We start from the raw sequence: 15,141 nt of genomic DNA, 5'->3' as shown, positions 1-15,141 counted from the left end.
CACGTGTGGTTGTAAATAAAGCTCAGTTGAAAATCTTCTGATTTTGCATTTGAATGTGGTCATTAACATTTCTAGTCTTGGAAATTTTTTCCTAGGGTTTCCTGCTAGTCCAGCTTTACAGTTGCTGTTCCCTGTAGTTAAAGATCTGAAAGCAAAGGTTTGAGGAGAAGCCTATACGAGCTATGATTCAAAACACACATTTGTGATGTATTTTGCATTACAGTATTAGAAGACAGGATTGTGTGAGTTACCTCTTCACTCCTTTGACAGAAGGCTTAGGAACAAGGAGTATGAATTATGTCCCGTCGAGACCTTACTACTAGTTTACATAAATTCACATTTTCAAGGCTATCTTCATGAGAAAGAGACTTGTGCTTCAAAGAAAATTACACTTTGTAGTCTTGAAGGAGAGAGGAAGAACTTGGACAACCTATATGCTCATTGAGTAAAAACTCAGGTAAAAAAAAAGTTCTGTAGCAATGTTATGATTGACTGAAAGGCCAGAGAAAATGTATGTTTATAATTTTATTTTAATCACTGTTGGTCAGATATGAAAAATGTTACCCTTGAATATTTGAGCTTTTTACAAAGTCATCCCTAGGCCAGCGTAGAAGTAGCTTTTGGGTTTTGTTGTGGTGCTTTTGTTGGGTTTTGCTGTTTTCTGGAGTAAAGGAGTTAGCAGTTTTAGGAAAATCTCTTTTTAACCACTGATGGAATTTTTTCTAAAACTCAACAGAGTGAAAAGACTGAGATAATGAGGATGGGTGCAGGGGATCAGAAGTTAAAATGCGAGGAAAAGGTAGAAATCAGAAATCTACTGCTAAGAGTGATGAAAATTGGGTGATGGATGAACATATATGATATAAGCTGTGGAGAGTGCATTTCTTAACTGGCAAGGCTTTCTGCTCCTTTCTTTATGTCTGCTGATTAACTTATTTTTGCAAGCCACCAGTGGTGCTGTTTTCTGAATAGGTTATGTATTTGCCCAAAAGGAACGTTTCTTTGAAGCCATTCATCTTCAAAGCTGGAACTTTGACCTAAAAATGTGCTTGCCATGGTCAGGGTGTAGGAAATGTGTAACTTAAAAGTTGCTTTCCTTTTTTTTTTTTTTATTACTGTTGTTATTCTATCTACCATACGTACACTGTGGAGGAACATTTAACCTCCTTCCTCCAGTCTGTATGTGGAAGCCAGAACTGAGCTGCTTAGAATGTCTTAGTTCCAATACTTTTTTACCCCTTTCTTTCTTTCAGCTCCTCTAAGGTGGACATTTATGATGATTAATTGTGTTCCAGTAGTACACTAGGAAACCATGGTGTTGAGTATTATATAAACATAATGACAATGGATTCCTCTGTGTCCTGTTTACCCCTTGAAAAAATGAGGCACAGGAAGACTGTGACATGCTCAAGGCTATAGAAAATGAGTCTTTCTGCAAGAGTTCAAAACTGCACCCGTGTTTCCTGAGTATCTATAAAACTCTCACATGAGAACTGCATTCTTCTCCACTTGAGCTATCTGTAATAAAGCTACAAACAAATTAATTGCTGTTAATGGTAGAGTATACTGGTAACATGTAGTGTTCTCTTTGCATTATGGCATCTCTTTTTTTGCATCTATCTGCAAGGAGAAACAAATTCTTAACTGTCTGATGCTATAACAATGTGCATGATGATGTAAAGGTTTAAACTAATGCAACAAAACATAATTATTTACTCCTACACATCTTCACTTCAGTTTTTCAGGGTGTGTTCTTTTCCTTCTGGTGACCAATATATATCCTACTTAATATGAAGCTACATGGAAAGCAAATAAGAGAGGCAAGCTTGTGATTCATTTGAATTTGAACAGTAAACCGGGAACCTTTCTGAATTAAAATGCTGAGTTGAACTCTGCATTTCTTTACCTAGTATAAAGTGTGTTAGTTGTGGACTTCAGAGGAATTCTTCTTTTTTCATTTCAACCAGGAGAATAAAAGGTACTACAGTAGCAACCCACAGCAAACCAGTTTAAAAATAATTTCTGAAAGGAGTGTATGTGTGTATTTCATGGGGGGGTGTGAAGGGTCATGTTCTCTTAGGGATGCACTGAGATCTGTGGGTAGCTGCTGTTCCAGACAGGGAGAGTTACTCATGGGACGGAGGGCTTTGTAACTTTTTTGGAGCACTCTGGCCCCTGTCCAGCAACGGAAAGCACTTTTAAGTCCTTGCTTGATATCTGTGATCCCAATGACTAGAAACTAGTGGAATTTTGATTGTTGAAGGCTAGAATCTTCATCACATCTCAGAATTATGCTGTATATTCTTGATAAGAATACAGATATGGGTTAGGGTTTTGTTTGTTTGTCTTTCTAATGGTATCAGACATGGGTACATTATTCTCTCACCAGTGCCTGCTTTTTGAAGCCTAAATACAAATATTGAATAGTACTGATATATGTATAGGTATGTGTATATTTGATAATTTCTTTCATGGATAATAACCTGAGTTGAAAGGTCTAAAATTATTAATTAAATCGAACCTTTCAATCTCTACTTCATTGAACTTTAGTTGATATTATTCAAAGAGATGTTTTTCCTTTTAAGATTTAATGGAACTAGTGCATATAAGAATTTACAGACAGTTCACATGTAAGATCTTTAAATCTTTATTCATATAAGTAAACAAATAGTGTGCTGTCTGTTTACCATTATTAGCTAAGAAAATTTTCAAGTACCTTTATTGTCTTCTGCAGTTAAAACTCCTGTACTGTTTACGCTTAGAATGAATTCCCAGTCATAAGTATAGGCTAAGCCGTAAGATATACCAGCTTTTCTGTGTTGTTAGGTAGTTCAGCGAACATGAGTTTGCCGTAAGGATGTCTTTGTTTTTCATTTGTTGCATCTCTTTTTGTTAGCAACGAATAGAAAAATATTCCCTTCTTCTGGCCTCTTTTTTTATTTCTTATTTTATGTAAACTTAAATGGAGGAAAACTTGAGGCAGGAAACAGAACAATAAGATAAAACCCTGAAAATTCTTAAACTGACTTTGCCACAATCACTTGATGTCAAGCTGATGTTCCTTCCCAGTAAAAACACGTTACCACCTTTGAAATGTCCCTACACAGGTCAGGATTGTCCTCAAGACTGACCGTAGTTTACAACTATGGAAACTCGGCATGCGTACGTTACACATGGACCCAGTTCTTGAGAGTTCTGAGAAATTATGGCCTTCCACTGATGTGTGAAATGTGAGACTTCGGCAGAATTCTAAGCATCCTCAGTCTGAACAATCAGTTGAAGAGCTTGGGGTAACTGAAGCATGCATACGGAGCATGCCTGGTCTCAGGAAATCACCTAACATGTAGCTCCTGGCTGGCCCTGCCTGTGCTCCAGCAGTTGAGAATTTTTACCTTTATACAACTGAATTTCTTAATGGTGACAGTTCTTTTGCTTGCCAAGATTAAAAAGTGTGCGCATATGCGTTTTTTCCTAGCGTTTTGATAGAGGCAAATCCAATGGTTATGGGCCTGAAAGTTTGCGTGGTTTTGTTTCAGTTGTGTGGGATTTATTTTTTTTCTCTCTTGTCTGTATATAAAAAATATTAATATAAATAATATTATAGCAGAAAGCTCCATTAAGTTTTTTCTCATTCCATATCTATTTAAAATTGTCAGTTCATTGAAGGGGTAGCTACCAAAGCTGAATTATGAAATAACTTGCATCCTATCTGCTTTTCTGGTATGAAAAGTACTTGCTAAGCAAAAAGACAGAAAAAATTAGTATGGAGTTTTCCAAAACAGTGAGTGAGAAAACTAGTTTAAAAGTCCTAATGTCACAATAACCAAGGAAGCCACATCTTTTAAAAGTGGGATCAATGCTACTGAAGAAGAAAATGGCAGATTTTAGTTTGTGCAGGTCTCTCTTTTGGAAAGCAAGTAGTGAGCCACTCTGGGTGAATAAAAATATTTAAGAGGTTATATGATCCAAGTGGCTGTTACACAGTTTGGAAATCAGCTATTTTTAGTTGCTACAGTTTAATATCAATCTGCATTAACAAGTACATAAACAGAAACAACTAAGCTGGCATAAGTATCTGACAGTATAGAAATAGACAAGAAAATATGTTTTAGTGGTTAGAATACTCAAATACAGAAAAACAGTTAGTTGATCCTCTCCTCAAAAGGAAATAATTCAGCAAGACAAGGTTGATTTACGAGGTGAAGTTGTCTCATGTAGCACCGGATATTGAAGAAACTTTATCTTGAACATGGTCTTAGCCAGGAGTTAAGATGAGATCTCACACTTGAGGTATTAAAATAAACTCATGAGCAGCGGAAGTCAACAGGACCAAATGGGGACTATTCTGAGTTTAAAAGGGGGTTCAGAATATATTAAATACTCCAGTAGTGAAAATAAGGGTGTTATTTTAAAAAAACATCAAATCCCCACTACTGAGCCTTGCAAAGCTTTAGAAATTTCTAGGGATGGTTTTTGCATTCTTTAAAACACTCAAACAAAAACCCACTTACATGGGATTCAAACCACACAATTTTTTGCAAAGGTAATTAATCTGACAGAATTTTTTGTGTCGTTGAAGCAGTGGTTGAAAAAAAACCTGGTTAATAGTATTTAGAATTTTCCTAAAAGCTTTCAGTAAAGTTAAGCATTCACAGAATAAGAGACAAAATACTGTCTTGGATCAAAAGCTGATTGAGATGGGAAACAATATTAGGATTAAATGATCAGATAGCATTTCAGTTAAAAGCTAATCTAGGTGCAGAAGGCATTTCGGTGTACTAGGATCTAGAGTGTCAGTGTATTCCTGAGTTGCATTTAGGTATTAGTTGTATATCAGAATATATGTAAAATGAACCATTGAGTTCAAAGATAGTTTGTAATGACCGAATCATGTCAGATAAATAACAATAGCAGGCAAACTAATGCTGATTAATGCAAAGTTGTGTGCATTCAAGAAGAAAATCTGAGTTACTTATACATCTGGGCTTCAAATTAGATACATCTGCTCAGGAAAAAAACTTAGCAAATTTTCAAAGGCCTAGTGAAGATTTCTGTTCCTTTCATAACTAAGATGTAAATGATGTTTAAACACAGGAGTAAAACAAGGAATAGTATGGAGATTATTATAATCCCGTTGTGTAGATCGATGGTACAGTCTTCTAAGGAATGCTGCATGCTGTGTGGATCCGACATGCATCTGTAAAGTAAGTTACAAAATGAAAGGACTGAGAAGAGTACAACAGGCATGATCAAAAGCCTAAACAGAATCTCCCATGAGGTCAAATAAAGGGGGAACATGATTGCTTACGCCTGAGAGAACAGGAATAAAGACATAAAATGAGTACAATCTATTATGTACATGAGGCAATTAAATGTAAATAAAAACTGTAAAAAGTAGAGCAAATAGAAGTTTTCCATGTGATTAGTCCTTAAGGAAACAAAGGTATATTAAATGAAATCAAGGTCTGAAATTCAGGACTGAGAAGAGAGAGCTCATTTTAGTGTGCATCTCATTGAAGTACAGGGTATTAAGACAAAAAGAATCAGAGATATTAGAAGCTGTGTTCTATATAATTCTTCTATCATGTGAGATACGTTTTTCTACTCATTGTTCTTGAGAAAATAATATTGCTGCTGGAGGGCTGGCAGGAGAGACGTGTAAGTTAGCTTTTTATAATTTAGAGAGCTAGCAAACTTTCATTAGCCATTTTTATTGTGAACCTTTCAGCTTTTGTTCTCTGTGGGAGGGTTTTAAACCTGCTGAAGGTCACATATCTTTCTGGTTGTGGTAACATGATCTATTTTCATCCAAGTTTCTTGTCAAAGGACTGCATCAGTCTTTCTCATGTTGCTGAACATTGGTCTGTGTGGGGACTTCTATGTAGCTGAGAAGTTAGTGACATCTCATGGTAAACACGGAAAATTACAGGTGATTTCTGGTAAGGTTTTGGTGTTTGTAATTTAACAGATGTTGCAAATGTCTTCTAGGTCAAAATTATTCTTTAACATGTTTGTATATACGTCTCACGTTTCATTATCCAGTGTTGATTATATATGTAGACACTAAGTCTGGTATTTCTAAGCCTGAAATACTGATGCTTGTCAGTTAGCATCTGAAGTACAAATGTTGTAGTATGTAGTACCTATATATTTGTCACTTACAAAGCATTATATAATATTACTGTCTCTCCTGATTTTGCTTGTTTTAGGTACAAAGTCAGCCACAGAGTATTCTAATGGTGGTTATGATATTGTGTCACCTGCTCCATCAGTATACTTGGGCACATTTCAAATTTTGCATCTCCTGGAAGATCTAAAGATGGCATTGGAAATGTTAGAAGATCCTCAAGAGAAAGAAGCATTGCGAAATCAAATTCCAGGGGCAACAGCGGTGTGTATACGGGAGTGGTTTGAAGAGAATATGGTGAGTAGTTATTTATAGCTTTTCCGTTTTGTTTGCAAACAGCATTGGTTCAAGTATTTTGCTACTTCCAATTATTTTTATAACAACAGAAATCTGCATACTTAGAGAACTGCAGGGGGTGGTGAGCAATCATAAAAAGCTGAGGATATTACCACTTTATATGCTGATTACTAAAGCAATGCAGATGTAGAGAAGCTGGTAAAAGACCTTACGTTGACCCTGGTGAGAGAAAATATAGTAAAAATAAACTACCAAAAAAGTTACCTTGTCTGTGGTTTGGTTTCATCTTGGATGTCCTTTACTGGAGATAAGAAACAAGTTTATAAATAGTTATTAAACTTTTCACTTTTAAACAACCAATTTGGAATGTAGTGGCATTGTCTGTTGAAGGGACAAATTCAAACTGGATGATTCTCCTATCCTTTTCCTCGCAACATTTCCTTTACCTTAACTGCCAGTATTACGAATCTCCAAAGTATCTTGTACACCAGGCAGTGGTGTAAATGGAGGAAAGGTCTAGCTTCTGAATGTGAGACATACATATTGGGATAGATGGGGAATAAAAATTTGACTATGTTGGAAAAGATTGAGGATTTCCTGGTGAGGAGCAGATCACCAGACAGACCTTAAAAGAAGAGACCCATTGGATGTAAAGGAAGAGAAACAGCAGGTCTGTCAGAACCCAATCCTGTCACTGCAAGTGAATGGGGGTTTCCTGATCAGTAAAGCAACCTATCACTTTCTCAACTTCAGAAAAGTTTTCTAGATGAATGGATTTTCTTCTGGCTTTGTCAATACACGTTACTTTTATGTAATTGTGTCACAGCTTCTCGTTCAGTGTTTATCATCTGCTATAGTTGCTTTCTGCCTGTTGTAACCTAACGTTGTTGGAAAGGTAGCTGCTTTTGTTTGAAATAATCAGCTGCTGGTTTGTTGGCATTCTCCACAGCCCGCAGGTCTATGGCTGAAAAGTCCTATGTGGGACCATGTGAGAGAAAGGAATGAGAATTTGGTACCAGTTTTGAAAGCAAAAGGTGGAGGCAATTTTTAATGTAGATTTACAGTATTAGATTTTAAGTTCATATCCTCAGGCCAGGTCTTGCTGAATTCCTGCCTTAAATGTTTCTTTAAAGCTTTTCAATAGTTAAAAGATATTCTTAATTCATAAAAGACATAAATTTTCGGAGTTGTTCACAGTAAAGTTGACCCTGAACCACCAAGTTGAAGAGTTTGAATCTGGTGGTCTGGCTTTTGGCCCCTCTGTTGCAGAAATGTTAAACTAGCTTTTCAGCCCTGCAAGGTAGGTAATACTTAATATTTTGACTCCTCATATTAATATATATATATGTGTATCTCTTCTTTTTCATGGGAAGCCAGCCAAAACAGGAGCACAGTTCCCTCTTAGAGCTGCAGTTTACTGATGTCTTAAAAGCATGGTCTAGTGCATCAAGCACGGTATTCATTTGACAAAGCAATTAATTGGGCAGCCCGGACTCAATACCAACAGAACAGGGAAGCTGGTGGTACAGAGTATTTGTAGTGCAGTATGTCAAGATCACTGTTTTTAAAATATTTTGCACTGTTACATATTGACAATTTCAGTACTTTTTTACAGGCACAGGGAGGGTAGTGCATAGTTGCTGTGACTGTTACTTGAAAATGGACAGTAATCTGTGTATTTGTAGATATTTTTTATATTTTTAAAAAATGCAAGTAATTTGTAAGCATGTGCAAAACTTCCATGGACTCTAAATTTGGAAGAGCTTCCTGTACTGACAAGCAGCAGTTTCACTTGGAACTTGAGAACAAATCTGATAAAATCCACCTCAGTTCAGAGAAATGGTGTATGTATTTCATAGTTATGTCCCATACTGAAAATTCCTTAATTCCATCCCAGAGCTATGAAAAATAATACTTGATATGTGAAAAAGGATAGTCAGGGTAGTGAGCTATAGAGAATGAGGACCCTGTAGCTCAGTTAATCCATTCACACTGGAAGCCTTGAATTAAGTTTGGTAATTAGTCTATGAAATGTTGGAGTGTCAAAAAAACTCTTCTGAATTCCCATGGTTTAAACACATCAAAAGTGAGTGGTCTGCTGTTTTAATGAAGACATAATTAACTAGAAATCAATGACCTATATATTAGGATCAACATCAGCAATACAACAGATAAACCAGAATACTAGATGCTTAAGAAATCTTAAGGAACCCCTACAAATTTCTAAATTAAGTTCTATAACTAATTCCAAAATGTTAGTCACACAGACATGCACACATAGGCGTTCACAGTTACATTTCCTCTCTCACAGCTGGCGCTGGGTTACAAACATGAACAGCTTCTGTGGCTGTGGGTTCCCCTATTTACGCACATCTCCTAATGGACATGAGTGCCTTAGTTTTTGTGGGCAGCCATGGAGTTCCCTGTGGTCTGCTAACCCATGTGCTGGTGAGCAACCACTCCATGAGGTGCACAGGCACCCTGAGATGCGAGTCCCCAGTTTTTGCAACTCGTCACTATCAGATAAAACATCATTACGTAGAAAATGCTAGATGGTCTCAAATGGAATTTGCTACAAAGGGTGTCTTCTGAGCATTCTCTGTAAAGGGTAGGCTAATAAATAGCTTGATATTTGGAATATATTTTATATGTTGTGTTCAGCTGAAATGTTACAAAAAGCAATGTTTGATATCAGTAGCAATAGTTGAACTATAAAGAACTTTGGAGTGGATGGTGAACCAATGCTTTTGAGCTTTTGGGGTTGTTTTTTTAGAGCTATTAAAGGTCGGATTAGAGGGGGATTTTCTTTTGTGGACGATTAATTCCACATCTGTTTATTTTTGGGGTCTGTGCACCTTCCTTTGAAGCTGGAGAGCTGCTCTAGCATGTACTGAATAAGCCACTGATTTTAGAGAATTACAGCAACTGCTTTGTTTCTAACATTATATAGGAATAGGTGTGGTCAAAAATATTCCCAGTTTATACTGACTAGCAACGCATTAGAAACTAAATATACTAAAAACAATCTGGCACTTATTTTGAAAGCAGATAAGCATGCACCGTTCAAGAAAAGAATGTTATTTTATGATTCTTCTTCACTTAAATGCATTTAATTACATTAAAAATCATTGCAGCTGCCATCCTTAATCAAGAAAACAAACAATGTGCCTTACGGAAATAATTTGAGTTTGTGTTTTGCTACTGCCCTATATTGGCTTTTATGGGAAACCACAGAAAGGGGAGTCAGAAAGATGGCTCAAGACTAGTTCCTGCTGGATAATATCAACAGAATTTAACAGCTAGCATTTGGGTTAAGCAGAATTATCCAACGGAAGTCCCAATTACTTTCTTGCATGATCCTTCTGCATTAGTAATCATCATAAGCTAATGCAGCTGTGAAAGCCCTCTGAGGCAGAGTGTGGCTATTCCTGCTAGTTCTGCTTGTGCCACAAAGCAGTATTTGGGATTGCAGGTTAGAGAACAGAAAGTGACTGAACTTTCTTGGTGGTGTTTGTATTGGAGTATGATCTAAAAACTAGAGCTCCGTTGTACTGGAATGGGAAAAACAACTTCTGCAGAAAATTGCCCCTTGGCGTTATAATTCAAGTAGCTTTGCAGTTTTCGTAATTGCCTCTTAAGTGTACTGAACTACACCTAGTGTTTAAATAAGTAAGACTGGAGTTAGCCTTTCAGGCAGCTTTGAGGCATATTGGCCATATTAGTGATTAGTCGGGAAGCTTCTGTGATGATTATAGACACTACAGCTGCTCTCACTAGAGTCTTCCTTTCCTTCAATTCTGTAGTACCAAACTGGAATTTTTCAGACATGAAATATCACCAAGTTGTCTTTTGTGGTTTGTTCTATTTTTTGATATTTCTTTTTAAACAATTGTAGCTGTTAGGCTCTGATCTCTCTGCTATAGGTAGAAATACCTAAGATGTGGGAAAAAATGTATACACCTAGAGTGTGAAAACTTCAGGCATCATGTTTCATACCTGACACTACCTTGCTTACTTTCTCTTTCAAAAGCATCTGCTTTATTCCTTTTTCATGGAATCATCGGTGGTGATTTGGTGTTCCAGTTGTTTAGTGGAGTTGGATTTTGTCATCCTCTACAGTCCTCCAGAGAAGTACACCGTTTGTGGAACTAAAAGTGTGCTTTTTGAAAAGGCTGCTTTTTGTATTTCTGCGGTCTGAAATCTGTGAAAGTCTCATGTTCCTGAGTTTACAGTATAAATGGTCACGGTAACTATTCTGCCACTGCTTTGAGATAGATGAAATAGATTTCACAAAGCGCTGAATTTAGAAAGATTATTTATATGTATTACAGAATGAGGATTTAATAGTTGCTATAGCTGTGCAAATCTTTTGACAAAGCTAAAATAGAATAAAGCATCATTAATTATAGACTTTTAACTACTTAACTGTATTAAAATTTTTTTGCCTCAGAGTGAATGTCTGGAGTGTTTTACGACTTTAAATTCTTTGGCCTTAAAACCAGAACGGACAGACCAGGGGATTAGCATGAAGAGTTCATATAAAATAATGTTGCGTATAGTTGCAATGCTTCCTGTTAAATATTTTAGTATTGCTAGTGACCGTATGACATATCACAAAACAGGCAGTAATTTCAGCATTAAAAATTAACTACTGGTGTAACAACTGACTGAGTTGAACTATAAGAGAATGTATCTAGTTACAGTTTCATTTCATAACTCTTAATGAACTCCTACACTGTTAATTCTTTTTTTTAATGTATTCTGTACTTCTTCATGGAACCCTTTTCCGAATAAAGAGGAGCCCTATTGTTCTTACAGTGGTCCTAACATGACTTTAAGCATGAATGAAAGCCTCATTTCCAGGATTGCAAAACATGATCTTCCTTCTAGTGGAACATTTGTATTTAAAGCAAGTCACTTCACCATGTAGCTTTACATACTGACCCTTAAAATACTGATTCTTGAAAACTCAGCAGTATTTTCCTGGTTATGTTTTTTCTTGGAAGCCAAATTCTGAAAAATTTTTCTAAGTGTTCTGCATTTGAGGAAACAGAAAGGGGAGAATAGCAGAAGAAATAGTAGAGGAATGTGTGGTAGAGGCAATTTGTTAAAATAATGTAATGTGTTTTATGATATATGCTGTGCTTTGTCTTATTTCATGCTCTGTGTTTTTCTAGTGTAAAACCAGACCTTTTAGCAGAAATAGGATAAATTTCTTAGGGTCTTGGAACAATTGCCATTTTGTCATGATTAATGTTCAGAAGAGATTGTTTCCACTGTGTGTTAAAATCAAGGAATTTTTTTCCCCAGTGTTTTCACAGAAACTTGGATTAAAACAGTAAATGCCATTTCAGAATTCTGACTTGGAGTTTGTGATGTTTTGAAAGTACTTCAGAGTTTTATTTTAAGAATGTGTTAAAGTGCTGTGCTGAAACATATTTCACTTTATTTTCTTTTCTTTAATTTTCTTTTATTTCACTTTTTGTCTAAGTTTCATTTTACAGAGTTATCTGTCCAGAATAGAGGCAGAAAATTACTGCAATACGGGGCACTTTACAAAAGTAAAACGTGCTTTTACAAAAATATCAATAGAATTTTTCAGCAACAGCTGAGTGGGAAGAAAATATATTCTGAGCAATGCCGGTTAAAGCCAGTATATTTATTTGCTGGTGGATTTGACTGTGGGACTCAACTGTTGAGGGTCACGACAAAACTATATATAGCTGAATCTTCCCATTGCCAAGTGGTATTAACACATGTTAAATTGGAAATGGACCAGTAGAGCCTGCTTGGGACAGTGTAGAAAAGCCGTCATTCCGTAAGCATTCACGTTTACTTTTGCCAACTTGAAACATTAGATGGATAAGTTTTCTGAGCAGTACTCGGAGTCAAAAGTTGTATGACCCAGTCCTCCACTGTGCTCCAGCTCCTTTCAATGAGTTGATGATGCAAGGAAGCCCTGAACTGGAAGAGCTGGTGCTCTCAGAGTTCTCCAAGCATGTTAGAACAATTCATAGCACACAAGAAACAGCAGACGATTGTCCTTCATATGTGCAGCTATTTATGAATACTAGAGAGTGTCTTGGAGCAGGTGGAAAGGGGGCGTACAAAGCTTGCCTGGAACTTTTCTAAACCAGGCCTAAGTTTTTTAATGTTCTGTGGTTGCTTTGTCTGGGAGACAACCCCGTCACCTCTGACTGTGACTGCTCACTGTAGTAGCTGTCAGCAGAGGTAGGAACACCTTCTCTACATGAAGAATGAACAGAAGCTTAAAATAGCTTTGCAGTGGGTAGGGCTGGTTTAGATCTGTTTCTTAAAATGACATGGTGAGATAAGGTTTTGGCATTTTCTTTCACCCTTGTAATGGTCAGTAATGCTTAACAGAGCCACCTTTAAACTACAATGACCAGAAGTGATTAAACAGAATTGTGTTATGCCTTAGGCTTAGAGTGCTCATGAAATAAAGATGGTATTCCAGATACAAAAATACAGGCCCTGCTATTTCATGTTAAGTTGTCCAAGATTTCAAGGTAGTCTACTGACATACTATGATGTTTAGCCCTTGGGGGCAATCGTCACCTACGTGAGCTATCCACACCTTGATACTGTCAGAGGAAATAGAGGACTACTCTGTGGGCAGCCATGATTGTACACAGAAATAGTGCGTTAGACTTCAAAAGCATTAAAACCATTTATTCATTTCCTTTATCTAAGGCACTTTCAGCTGTTGGCTTTGGTGCTTTCCTTTGCAGTAAGTGGCTGAATACCACGTTAGTTCATCTTTCCTTTTGTGCCTAATGTTATGCATGGTGTCCCTTTTTCATTTCATATTATGATCTCTCACTAGGATTTCCATCTGGATTGCATTTCGCTGATTTAAATATGATACACTGGATTAATTTAACAAACATTCATATTAAAGTGTAAGTGCTGTGAAGTATCTGATTTTTTAAGTGTAGCTAGAGGAAACATCAGAAAATGTTTTCCATAAAGTAACAGAGGGATAGGTAAGAGAGAATTATTTCATTAAACAGTGGTGCTAATAGATAAGGTATAAAGGTAATGGTCACGTAAAGAAGCTCAGCACAAAAATTTCTCTTGTATTTTTGTATTATTACAATAATAATTGATTAGGAGGTATTACTTGAAAGTTAGAAGAAAAGCATAAGTTTTGAAGACTTTCTGTATATAACTTTAATTCAGATTTCACAGAATTTGGGTAGGTTGACCAATCTCATATGCTAAATGTTATCAGTTATGACAAACATAGCAATAACATAATTCACAACAAAATTATTTCTTTCTTTTTTGGAATAGTACACTAATAATAGCGGTAAACAGTCCTGTGTTTAGTTAAAGTGCAAGAAGATATGTTTTCAGGTTTTGTGATCTTTCAAAAATGGAAATAAATTATACTTATGTAGGACATATACAACATGTTGGCATGCTACTTTTCTTCGTAAGTAGATAAACATGCTTTATTTCCCTGAAATAATGAAATGCTTAAGAAGAAAATAAATTAATATTTGTATATTCCTTATCAGAAATAAGGCCTTGTAAAGGTTTATCTGCATCTTTAATTTCTTTTGGCTTTGTTCGGGGCGGGGTGTGTGTGTGTGTTCAAATTTTTTCCATTCTGGAATTTAGAAGAGAAAATCTGATGGGTGTCATACTGAGGAGAGGGAAAATGTTACCTGGTCATGTCATTGATGTATGGGCACATAATTCAGTAAATATCCTGTTTCAGATGTTTCACATACTGATTCACTGCATATTTAGTAATTTCAGCAGTGCTCTGAAGCCTTTCAAACTGAAAAATAAGCCTGCATTATTGTAATATGTTCTGTGGTAGAATATAAATATGTTTCTTTATCTTCATGTATCACTGTACTCTTTTCTGGCCTATAGCAACTGGGGTGGGAGTGTTCACAGTGATTTTGTTGTAGAAGACTTTTTTTTTTTAGTTTTTATGCAAAAACAGTACTCAAATTTCTTACAATCTACATTTTCATCTAAATAAGTTTCACGCAAAAAGTTATAGCTCTTCTAGAACTTGGGCTGGAAAAAGTATTTCAGCATATGCCAAGGAATGTTTGAAACTGCCAAGAATGTGCAAATGTCTGTGGATGAATTAATAAACAGTAACTTCATCTAAGTATTGGTAATACCTTCTTCATGCAAGCCAAACAAAGAGAGCTAGTTATTATTTGAGCAGTAACCAGAAAGGATATAGTAGTGCTAGAGATACGCGATACCATACAGCCTGCAGATGGGAATGACTCCAAAGTTGTCAGCACCTGTTTGAAGTATTACTTCCCCCCTCCCCTGAACGTGCAATAAGGGTGAGGGTTAACTGTGCTCGTTGGAACTAATGGCCATTTAAGTCTGATTATTTCTGAAATATAGGTTTTAATCAAAGAATTAAGCCATCTAGGATTGAGTGCATTTTATGCTGGAAAAGGATGATGTGTTCATGTATCTACATAACATTATTTCTAGTCTGTTTCCCAGGATGCTTGTTTATTCTTTTAAAATTATCACAACTAAAACAAATATGTTCATATACAGAATGCAGGGTTTTTTCCTTTTGTTCCAAGAGTTTCATCTTTCTCTGTCACTTAGGCATTATCAGTTAGTTCTGATTAAGACTCTTCTTGTTTGTTTTTTCACCACTGTCCCTCTTTCTCCTGTGCTCCTGCAAATGGAGTTTTTGGTCC

General features: G+C 36.3%; 1 protein-coding gene across 3 annotated transcripts in view; it reads left to right on the top strand.

The window, feature by feature from the left end:
* PPFIBP2 (PPFIA binding protein 2) overlaps nt 1–15,141 on the top strand; it is a 102,952-nt gene that overhangs the window by 26,455 nt on the left and 61,356 nt on the right. For all 3 annotated transcript variants that reach the window (XM_037402326.1, XM_037402327.1, XM_037402325.1), the window contains exon 3: nt 6,210–6,424. In XM_037402326.1, the coding sequence (XP_037258223.1) occupies nt 6,210–6,424 (215 nt within the window). The remainder of the gene's footprint in view (nt 1–6,209; nt 6,425–15,141) is intronic.

The sequence above is a fragment of the Falco rusticolus genome, chromosome 10 (genome assembly GCF_015220075.1).
Source record: "Falco rusticolus isolate bFalRus1 chromosome 10, bFalRus1.pri, whole genome shotgun sequence".
NCBI lineage: Eukaryota > Metazoa > Chordata > Aves > Falconiformes > Falconidae > Falco > Falco rusticolus.
The sequence above is the reverse complement of the archived record's forward strand: the minus strand, read 5'-3'. Positions and strand labels throughout refer to the sequence as shown.